Raw genomic sequence first — 11,143 nt, 5'->3', positions numbered from 1 at the left:
GCTTTTTGTATGGAGTTTGACAGATTTTTGACGTTTTTCAAAGTTAAAGTAGGATGGTGCAACCCAGCCTTAGTGTCACCTTACTTCGTTATCTCTTTCTTTCTATTCGATATTGCGTTTAACAGATATTTAATTAAAACTCTTGACGTATTAATTTCAATTTCTAGCTACTCTGTGTAAATAGCTTTCTTTCTCACTTAATCACGATTCGGGCAGTCGACTATTAACATCAATTTTGAAATATCTAGTTTTGCCACTAAAATAAAACAAGAAATCCAAATATTTACTTTATTTCTCAACATAAACGTTACATAGATACAACAACAAACATGAACTTAAATATAAATGCAACGATTATTCGTAACAGAAGGAACAATAAATAAATTTCACATATAGAAACTAACAACTTCTGTATACATAACTTTGGTCGTAATAAAAAACATACCATCTCGTTCCCCAGGTCAGGAATATTTCCAGTATCGTTCAGAAATTCTAAAAATATTTAACCAATAAACCTGAATTGATATAAAATCAGAAAATAGAGGCACGGACAAGTCTTAAAAGAAACTAAAGTATGTAATAGATAAGAACGACTTTTCTTTGTGGTTTTTGCTCGACTACGCTATATTTGACGATCCGTTTAGTTAAAGAACTCCTTTTTTTTATCAACACAATTTCAGCTTCAAAACAAATTCAGCTTACATTTTATTTTATCAACACAATGATACAATCATATTTTTTACATATTCTTATTGTCTATAAGAAGAAAGACGCTATTATCAGACCCTTTTTTGCATCTTTTTCATTCCTTCTCTCTTCCTCACACTCTACATAATAGCCAAAAACCATCAGTCTTTCCCATAATTTGACAACTGCTTTTTAACTAAATAAATAATAACAAAAAAGAACTCTAAATTAAATAAATAAATATAAAAACAATGGTGAATGAAATGTACTAGGAATAATAAAGCTTTTTTTGAATTATACTTTTTATCTACCAATAAATTTTAATATGTACTATCGGCAACAGTGTTAACTGCCCATTGCCAGTCATGTCATTTCGTTCTCTCGCAAAGAATCACCATTTGATAAAAGCGAGAGCAATAATGGAAATGGATAGTTAACAGTGTGGCCGTTTGTACCAGTCACAAATGATCAGAGGGCGTATAGTTCCAAAATACTGTACCTCTAGTAGGAAAAACTTTCGAGTTCGTTTCGTTGCGTATTCAAAGTGTCATCGAAAAATTTTGTATGAAAAATTAAACAGCGCCCCCTAGGGCGGCTATAATATAGGGGGCGCTGTTTAATTTTTCATACAAAATTTTTCGATGACACTTTGAATACGCAACGAAACGAACTCGAAAGTTTTTCCTACTAGAGGTACTGAACTGTCCTATCCATGACATTGACAGTGGGGCGCCACCGTCAATACCGTATCGCTGCTTCCGATTTTGGCCATGTTGGAAACCATATAGTTGAACGATGGTAGCGCCCCCCTGTCATTGAGTTTGGTGGGACAGTTCAGCGTGGGTCATCTATAGTGTGAGTTTACGACAAATGCATACGATGTTAGACTGCGTAAAAAAGTGACATTAAATGTATGACGGATTGTACAGCGCCCCTAGCGGGAACTTCCAAGAACTAAAATTTTCATATATTTTTTTAACGCGCTCGCTAGTGACATTTGATGTAAGCTCACACTAAGGCCCAGAACACACGGTGAAACGCAATTGCAACGAAACTGCAACTTCTCGTTACTTTTGAGTTGCATCCAAGTTTCTGCCATAGATTCCGTTGAGAGACCACACATGACGCGACCAGTTTGACCCTCAGTTCACTGCACGTTATTATTGCACAAGTACAAATTGTTCGACGGACTGACGCTCGGTTCAAAATTGCTTATAGATTCTGCCTTCACAAGATCAGATATCCTGATCATGATGGGGCTCACGTATGTCTTCATTCACTCTTCGGAACTTCGCTGGCCGATGACAGCGCTATAATGGATTTTTATACTGAACAGTTGGCACTACTGTCGATTGACATGAGCCTACTCTACAGTGGCGCCATCCTGGTGAGTTCAAATGCGATAGTCCTCCTACCGCTTCAGCGCTCACTAATGAGGGCTATCGTTTTTATACTCAACAGTTGGCACCCCTGGCGATTGACAGGACCTTACTCTACAGTGGCGCCATCTTGATGGGTGCAAATGCGATAGTCCTCCTACAACTTTCGCGCTCACCAGTTGGCGCCACTGTCTTCGCTACTAGCAAGTGACAGGACCTTACTCTACAGTGGCGCCAACTGGTGAGCGCTAATACGATAGCCCTCATTATTGCCACTGTTTAACGATAGCCCTCATTAAATTATGATAAGTAGACCCTTACTTACAAACCATCAGTTCACTGCACGTTATTATTCCACAAGTACAAATTATTCGACGGACTGACGCTCGGTTCGGAATTGCTTCTGGCTTCGGCTGCCTTCACGAGATCCGATATCCTGGTCATGATGGGGCACACGTATGTCTTCATCCACTCTTCGGAACTTCGTTGGCCGGTTATGGTACTGATGCCAAGGGCTAGGTCTGATTGAAGAGCGGCTAGTTCTGTCATGAACCTGAAATTATAAATGATATCATGTGTAAATATCAAGGAATATAAGTTATTTGCGAATAGCAAATATCATAGGCAACTACATACAGAGTAAATACAAATGAGTAGTTCATCTTCATAGAAACGCACCGAGCGCGGTTTGTATGTGAGCGCGCCAATACGTATGCGGCGCGCACGCACACACTGACAAAATTCGGGGCAACTCACCGCTAATCAACGCTTTATTAACGTAACGTAAACGTAACGTGCCAACGTAATCGGGGCTCTGGTCCGTGAGCACGTAGAATCCCGTCCAATGACCACACGCTACCCATCCCTATCGCTCGCGCGTAGGTAATTATATTGCTGTCGCGACTGTGCGACGGGCGCCCGCAGTGAGTGTGCGAGCGCGACAGCAACATAATTACGCGCGAGCGATAGGGATGGGTAGCTTGGGGTCATTGGACGGGATTCTACGTGCTCACGGACCAGGCTTTAGCAAGTGACACGATCGTACTATTAGTGCTACTAACTGATTAAACAATAGCCCTCATTGAACAGTGGTGTCCACCATTTTAGACAGTATGCCATTGCCAATTGAACGAAAGAGCTGCAGTTTTTTTTTTTTTGTAATGGATATTGGAATAACTACTTACTGCCTTGCTGCCGATGCGATGCGTACCACTTTATAAGGATTGGTATAGCTGTTCTCAATCTGCCAAGGGTTAAACCACGATCCCACACTGAAACAATAATAAATATATTACCTACATATTATTATATCCATTATGAGTCCTTCATCTGTGGGGTTAATGTGCATATTTCTACCAAGGTGACATAAGTTTTTTTTTCGGTTTATTATGAGTATTTCAATTCAATAGAATCAGAATAAAATTGTATCACAGCGTGTACTAATGACAACGTTTTATCGGTCTTATTTAACATCAGTGTTATTTCTTTAGTGGCGCTAATATAGGCGTTTTTGATCATATCATGTATTAAATCTATACATTGCAAAATACAAATTAAAACACACTAAGGTGCGTATAACAGAACGAAGCTACAAACTCGATTCAATTTCAACCATACATAGCTTTTGGTATGTTTAATTTCAATATTTCAATATGTATGTATTTACAAAAAAAAAGTATTTAACCTCCTGGGGCCCGGGAATAATTTTTATCGTGAATTCATATGAAAACTATCCAAATAGTATTAATAATTGATATAATTATCTTAAAAAATAAAATAAAAAATTTTATCTGGAAAACGGCAATTTTCTCAATGTCATATATAAGGTGTTATTTTTTGTACTGATCATACTTTACCAACGCATCTAATAAAATCATACAAATACAACCCAAGTGTTTTTAAAAAAAAATTTAGGCTAGTTTTTGAGTAAAACGACAAAGAATGTTTCGAAAAAAATAAAAAATAAATCACCCTTTGAGCGCNCCAGGAGGTTAAGTATGTTTATATCCGTTGTCTAGTACCCATAGTACAAGCTTTGCTTAGTTTGGGACTAGAAGCGCAGTGTAAAATGTCTAAGGATATTTATTTATTTATTTATTTATTTATAACCTCCGCGGACCTCGCGAAACATCTGTTTCACTCGCAAGCTACTACATCAGGTGTTGCTATGTGTCTCAATGTCTCTGAGTAAAACATATCTCAGTAAGTACTTGATTAAGACTAATCTACGCTGAAGTTTCAATCGAGTTGTAAGCATCATTTAAAAATACAACCTAAAACTAAGGTGCGTATAACAGAACGAAGCTAAAACTCGATTCAATTTCAACTATACATTGCTATTTATAGGCTTAATTTCAATATCAGAATCTAAAATTGAAATCAAATCGAGTTTGAAGCGTAGTTTCGTAATACGTACCTACCCGTGTTAACTTACACCTCTCCATTCAGAAACTGGTTGGCATGTTCCTTCAGAACAGCAAACTTGTGGAGGGTAGTCGCAAACTGCATGCCTGGCCAAGACGAAGGGGGTAGGGTCTCGTACATTATAGTTTCTGTAAAATATAATAATGTTATATCAGGCCTGTTCACCTCCGCGATTTTACATCGAAAACAAGCACAATGGCACCCTACAGGGTTACTATTCGACAAGGCCTCACATACGAGCGAGCATTGACTCACGCACGCGTATTCTTGTGTATGATGGAAAAAAATAAAGAAAATGGTGTACTAAATACTGTGCAGTATTTAACTGCCTACATAATAATAAAAAGACAGAATGTACTTTTTTAAGTTGCCTCAAGACACTGAGAGGTAAAGTGGTTAATATTATTCATGATAATTCATGCTTAATCATGTATTTCCTCCGCCATTTTCTGCAGTTTGGCACCTCACGTCACACATCATTTTACCGAAGTCAGCCCTATGGCTTCGGCGCAGTGCCGATCACGTTTGTCAACAAAATGGTGCTTGACCCTTGAAACGATGAAATTACAGTCTTTTTTGGTCAACTGAAAGTGGAAAATTGATATAATTAAATGAATAATACATGATTTCGTTTAAAGTAGAAACGTTAGAAAAGAAAAGAAGAATATTTTCTTGAGCATTCTGGGAAATTCTGGCATCATGGGAGATAGTGATCATCCTACTAATATTATAAATGCGAAAGTTTGGATGTCTGGATGGATGTTTGTTACACTTTCACGCAAAAACTACTGACCGGATTTTGATGAAATTTTGCAGTATTATTGTTTATAACCTAGAATAACATATAGGCTATAATGTATGACGAAGCCGCGGGCAAAAGCTAGTTTATTATAAATGACAATAAACAACTTACCAATAGGCACATCTTCAGGTTTGGTCAGCAAACTGAGACAGCTGACCAGACTCGGCATTGCTACCGGCAGCAGTTCGCATAGCGTGGCGTAGTGGTCATACCTAATAAATAAAAAGTCATTAATATTATTGGTGTTTTACAAATGAAGGCTCATAGTCAGTCATACACTTTTATCGTAGAGACGAGAGCACACCAACCAAGTGGCAATTGGGCAGGGCACATAGTACACAGAACTGACGGCCGATGGGGCAGCAAGGTTCTGGAGTGGAGGCCACGTACCGGAAAACGCAGCGTGGGACGTCCACCCACAAGGTGGACCGACGACATCATAAAAGTAGCAGGAAGGCGCTGGACGCAGGCCGCTACCAACCGGGGAACATGGAAAGCATTGGGTGAGGTTGTTCAGCAGTGGACGTCCTATGGCTGAGATGATGAGAGCAATATAAACTCCAAACTGCAAAGCGGAAATGAGGGCTATCGTTTTAGCGCTCACCAGTTAGCGCCACTGTAGAGTAAGGTCCTGTCACTTGCTAGCGAAGACAGTGGCACCAACTGGTGAGCACGAAAGTGGTAGGAGGACTATCGCATTTGCACTCATCAAGATGGCGCCACTGTAGAGTAAGGTCCTGTCAATCGCCAGGGGTGCCAACTGTTAAGTATAAAAACGATAGCCCTCATTGACAGAGCGCGAAAGGCGGTACGGTGTTGATCCCTTTCCGAGTTGATAAGTCTGCTATGAACTTTATCGTGTTCGTTTCAGCTTAAATTAAGTTCACTACTGAATATAAGCCTCCCCTGAGGATTTTGAACTATTTATCTATTTTATTTATTTATAGTGTAACTTTATCGCGCGCGTACCTGTTTAAAAAAACCGGGTTAAAAACTATCCTATGTCCTTTCCCGGGACTCAAGCTATCTCTATGGCAAATTTCATCAAAATCAGTTCAGTGGTTCAGGCGTGAAAGCGAGACAGAGAGACAGATAGACAGACAGACAGACAGAGTTACTTTCGCATTTATAATATTAGTATAGATTACCTAGACCAGCCAGTGAGTATGATGCCAGCGAACACGGTGCTTGAAGCGTTGTGTTTGATCTCGCTGAGCCACGCTTCGTTGCTGCTCACATAGCGGTACGTGGAGGCCAATATCTGACAACAAAACATAAATATTACCATCAAACATAATGGTAGAAAGATATGAAAGATAAGATAAATTAATATAATTTCATTTTTCTGTGTCCTGTTAATGATAAACTAGGTTTTCGAATTCAGGAGGATAGAATGTCCTCTCTGATTCGATATAGTTTTTTTTTTTTGTATTCAAATTGGTACAAAATTGGACTAAAAAAATACAAGCGTTTCAACTTTGCATAGAAATAGCTGAATGTGACATCATATGACACGCGCCCATAGTAACTCATTGGGATTCTGCGTGTTGTTCTAACGTGTCGAGTGACGTCACGAGATTGGTAATCTCTATATCTAGCGAATTTTTGGAGTTTTTTGAGACAGAAAAGCACTAAAATTAAATAATTTAGCTTTCAACAAGAGGGCGTATCTTCACCTTAAAGGCCGGCAACGTAACGCCACCTGTAACGCCCCTGGGTCTGCGGGTGTCTATAGGCGACGGTAATCACTTAAAAAAAAAGTTGTAGCCTTGGGCTACTGAAATGTGAAATGTGAAAAACAAAAAACATTTCATATTCCCTTTACCTATTCTAGTACTTACATCTAACCAGTATTTTGTCCATATCTAGATAGTATCTCAGTACATCTTACAAGTATTTAGTCTACGTTTACGTAGAATGTTTATTCAATTATAATATGACTGCGATTGATCTGACATTATTTAAGTGAAAATTCTTTTTTATGTAAATGAAATTTGATAAGTTTGATTTATAATTTTGCATGCCAAAAGGTGGAAGATGGAGATACTAAAATACTTGTAATACCTAAGTTTCATACCCATGTTCGCAAAATAAATATATTTGATTTGATTTGATTTCATTACGTCTACTTATTATTCTCACCTGGTTAGCCCCACTGGCGCCTTTGAAGGCCGACGCGGCCCACACCCTCGGGAACAACTGGCTGTAGACATTCCAGCGGGAAGCGCCGATGTGAAACACTTCCTTGGGGCTGTAGTCCCAGATTACTGGCTGGACCTTGCTGCCTAGGTCGTATCCTGGAAATGTATGAGTGAGGTTCAAATACCGCTCGAAATTTGATTCATCCTTTAGAGCTAAAGCAATGCGGCGGAGCGGTCTGCGTCGTCTTACATAGAAATATCTGAAAGCACACGATGCGTTGCGAGTGCGACGGACAATGTGATTCAATAGTATATGCGCCATTACATAGAAATATCTGTTCTTGGCCGCGCTGCAAAACGTACGATAGGCAACGTATCGTGCGTGTGCCTTGGCTCTCATTGAAAAACTTCTGCCCGCATAGATTTTATAACGTACAGCATTATATATAGTCTTGCTTAACTCTCTCTGAAAATTAAATAATGTAGCCATAAAATTGTGAAATTTTACAACTTTGTTCAAGCTTTGCTTAGCTTGGAACAAATTAATGTAGAATATCGTTGACACTCCTCCCCACCCTGGTTGAGCAAATTGGGGAAACCCGATGTTTGTGTATTTTCAAAAACACAAATGTTGTCTCATCCTTTTAAGTTTCTAAAACTTGTTTTAGGATAACACTGCTCTTCTGTTATGTCTTAAATAGGACTTGTAGAATTAGAAAACTACTACTACTCTTCCGGAACCAAACACCCAACAGATTTATTAGATAAAACTAGCTTTCCGCCCGCGGCTTCGCCCGCGTGGAATTTTGTCTGTCACAGAAAAACTTTATCGCGCGCGTCCCTGTTTCAAAAACCGGGATAAAAACTATCCTATGTTCTTTCCCGGGACTCAAACTATCTCTATGCCAAATTTCATCAAAATCGGTTGCGAGGTTTAAGCGGGAAAGCGTAACAGACAGACAGACAGACAGACAGACAGAGTTACTTTCGCATTTATAATATTAAGTTGGGATTACTTACGCAACAGAATATCCGTCTTGATTCCACGCAACATGTCATCCCACATTAATATAGTGATATTCGGTCGTATGCTCCGTATGTAGTTGGCCACAGCTTGGATGTGGTCCAGGTATAGGACAGCGGTTCCGTCGACGTCGCCTGCTATCCTGGTCTGGCAGTCTGGGCACACTCCGAGATGCCATATCTGGAGTTAGACAAATTACTATGTTACTTACTACAGCCCGGTATGATATGTCTGCCAGTCTATCGCGCGTTTCACTATGTACACAAAGTAATAAGATTAAGAAATCATTATGATTTTTAAAGAATGAAAGAATATTTATCTATTACTAGCTTTTGCCCGCGGCTTCACCCATATAAATTTCATATATAGAATTATAGCCTATATGTTATTCTGAGTTATAAACTACTAATAATACTGTAATATTTCATCAAAATCCGTTCAGTAGTTTTTGCGTGAAAGAGTAACAAACATCCAGACATCCAAACTTTCGCATTTATAATATTAAGTAGGAAGTAGGATTTAGTACAAACATAACTACAACTAGATACATGTAAAATGAAAAGAACTAGTTAATAAGACAAGTTAATCTTGTAGGTACCTATTCATTTGGTAAGCGATTTGGGCGTGAGCAATTCCTTCACCTTACATGAATTGGAATGGATTGGCTTGAATTGACATTTGCCAGTCACATAGTTGTACAGGTATCATTTAAAATAGTCGGATTGTTACTTCAAATTATTTCAACTAATACAAGAAAAGAAACTCTAATGTAAACATAAACCCTTACCTCATCGGCCCCAATATGTACATATTCTGCGTCCGGCTGAGCGTTCAAGGCCTGTTCAACCATAGCGGTCACCAACGGCAGGGAATCTGGCTTGCATGGGCAGAGGCAGGCCGGAGACTCGTGGAGTTCCCGCAGCTTCGCAAACTTGGGGTGTTTGAGCACAAACTCCAGGTGGCTGAAGGTTTGGATCAGTTGAATCTGGAGCGGTTTTTGTTGTTCTATTAAGTTAGCTATCTAGCTAAAGAGGATGGTGGCTAAATCAAGCTATAATACTGATCTTTTTAATATATTTTTTAATATCATTTATTTATTTACAAAACTTGTAATAAAGTTACTGCTTTACAAAAGAAAATTTATAATAAAAAGGTAGAAACAAATGGAGGTGGCTCAGCTTATGCTACCCAGGACTACTTGTCCTAAACAGAGCTGGCTTTCAGCCACCCCCACTTCTCTTGATCTGTTGATAAAAAAATGGTCTCGGGGAATCTTATTATCTTGTATACCTGTTATTGGCATACATACATACTATAGTTACTTTGATAAAAATTGTTTTATAAGGTAGGTAATGTTTTTCACATTCCTAAATAAAATAAAATAGCAACAAAAATGTATATGTATGTAGACCTGAAAGTCAAAATAAGGGCATTTGCAACAAATTTTTATAGTCTAATGGGCTATCAACTGTATGTTTTCCTGCTTATTTGAAAGAAATAAATTTTTATTTGATCCAAAATCCTTAGACTAATTTATTTTGAAGAATACAAATTAGGATCATGTTTACTTACAGGTAATAAACCATTTGCTTTGATGAAATTAAATATGTGCTGCACTTCTTCCGGTTTATAGACTCCGTCTCCTCCACTATTCCCGTGACTGCCAATATCTGCGAGCTCACCCGTGTAGGGGAATGTGTCCTCCCATTCAATCAACACACCCGTACCACCACATGACTTTATAACTAGCAATACCTGAAGAAAAGAACAGTTTTAAAAATACCGGGCTAAAACTGTGACTTAAGCTATATTCTTCTGTATGAGTCATAACTAAGTTTTAGTAAAAGTAATATTTCTTAAGGTATACCTTTTCTAAGAAGTCAATCTTGGGTGGAGCTCCTTTGAGATCCAAATGCACAACCCTGATGAACAACAAAAGTTGAGATATTAAAAATTATAACAATAACTTTTTTTTCTACTGCCTACAGGCATGTGCCTGTTAATGATAACATTTATTCCTACAGGTTATAACTAGCAAACAAATAATAATCCTACAGCTAGTCCAAAACGACTGAAAACAATGTCTTATAGTGCGTTTAATAAGATTTATTACTACTTCCTTACCTTTGCATATTGCCGGCCATTTGTGATGAAATTTACACTATAAATTATGAAAGCCCTTTCACAATTGGCTTTGAAGCATCAATTATTATACGTTTTTGATAATTTAATTTGTAATTTTCGGCGAAAATGTTTGTTTACAGAATGAATTTCCATAACACAAAATGACAACTATTATTTGACCGATCGTCAAATCGAAAGTCTGACTTTATTTTTTTTAAACTGTCAAGTGATTACATTACGTCATTTATTTTAACGATTGCCGACAATAGCCGATTTCCCGCTTAAATGAAAAAGTTTCAAATTGTTTGAGTCGGTGAATTAAATTATTAATTTAAGCCTGAAGTTTTTAATACGACTTAGGTAGATTAGTTTAGGTAAGATTTAAGTCTAACAATAATCTATACATACATATATACAACAAAATGGTAACAAATAACTACTAAACTAAACTATAACTAAATAAAAAAAAGGGTAAAAATTAAAATTATGTTTAGACAAGCTTTATAAATAAAAAATTTCATCTAAATCGCTACCTTGGGGGAAGGTGCCCAAAAGGCTGGCC

The 11,143-nt window shown here is 38.0% G+C and overlaps 1 protein-coding gene across 2 annotated transcripts; it reads right to left on the bottom strand.

The window, feature by feature from the left end:
- Positions 1–1,774: 1,774 nt before the first annotated feature.
- LOC114361985 (hexosaminidase D) lies at positions 1,775–10,718 on the bottom strand. 2 transcript variants are annotated; one of them, XM_028317219.1, is made up of 12 exons: positions 10,582–10,718; positions 10,325–10,379; positions 10,030–10,212; positions 9,245–9,442; positions 8,454–8,637; positions 7,435–7,589; positions 6,441–6,553; positions 5,404–5,504; positions 4,501–4,618; positions 3,251–3,337; positions 2,402–2,619; positions 1,790–1,833 (listed from the first exon to the last, which is right to left on the bottom strand). In XM_028317219.1, exons 1-11 carry the CDS (start codon positions 10,599–10,601, stop codon positions 2,403–2,405), a joined length of 1,431 nt encoding a protein of 476 aa, XP_028173020.1. In that variant the 5' UTR covers positions 10,602–10,718; the 3' UTR covers positions 1,790–1,833; position 2,402. The 2 variants fall into 2 exon arrangements, with proteins under 2 accessions (XP_028173019.1, XP_028173020.1); XM_028317218.1 differs by having other exon boundaries at positions 1,775–2,619.
- Between the last annotated feature and the right edge of the window lie 425 nt (positions 10,719–11,143).

This window comes from Ostrinia furnacalis, unplaced genomic scaffold (genome assembly GCF_004193835.3).
Source record: "Ostrinia furnacalis isolate ACB-3 unplaced genomic scaffold, ASM419383v2 OfSCF6076, whole genome shotgun sequence".
Classification (NCBI taxonomy): domain Eukaryota; kingdom Metazoa; phylum Arthropoda; class Insecta; order Lepidoptera; family Crambidae; genus Ostrinia; species Ostrinia furnacalis.
Note: the sequence above shows the minus strand (reverse complement) of the source record. Positions and strands in the feature narration are given on the sequence as shown.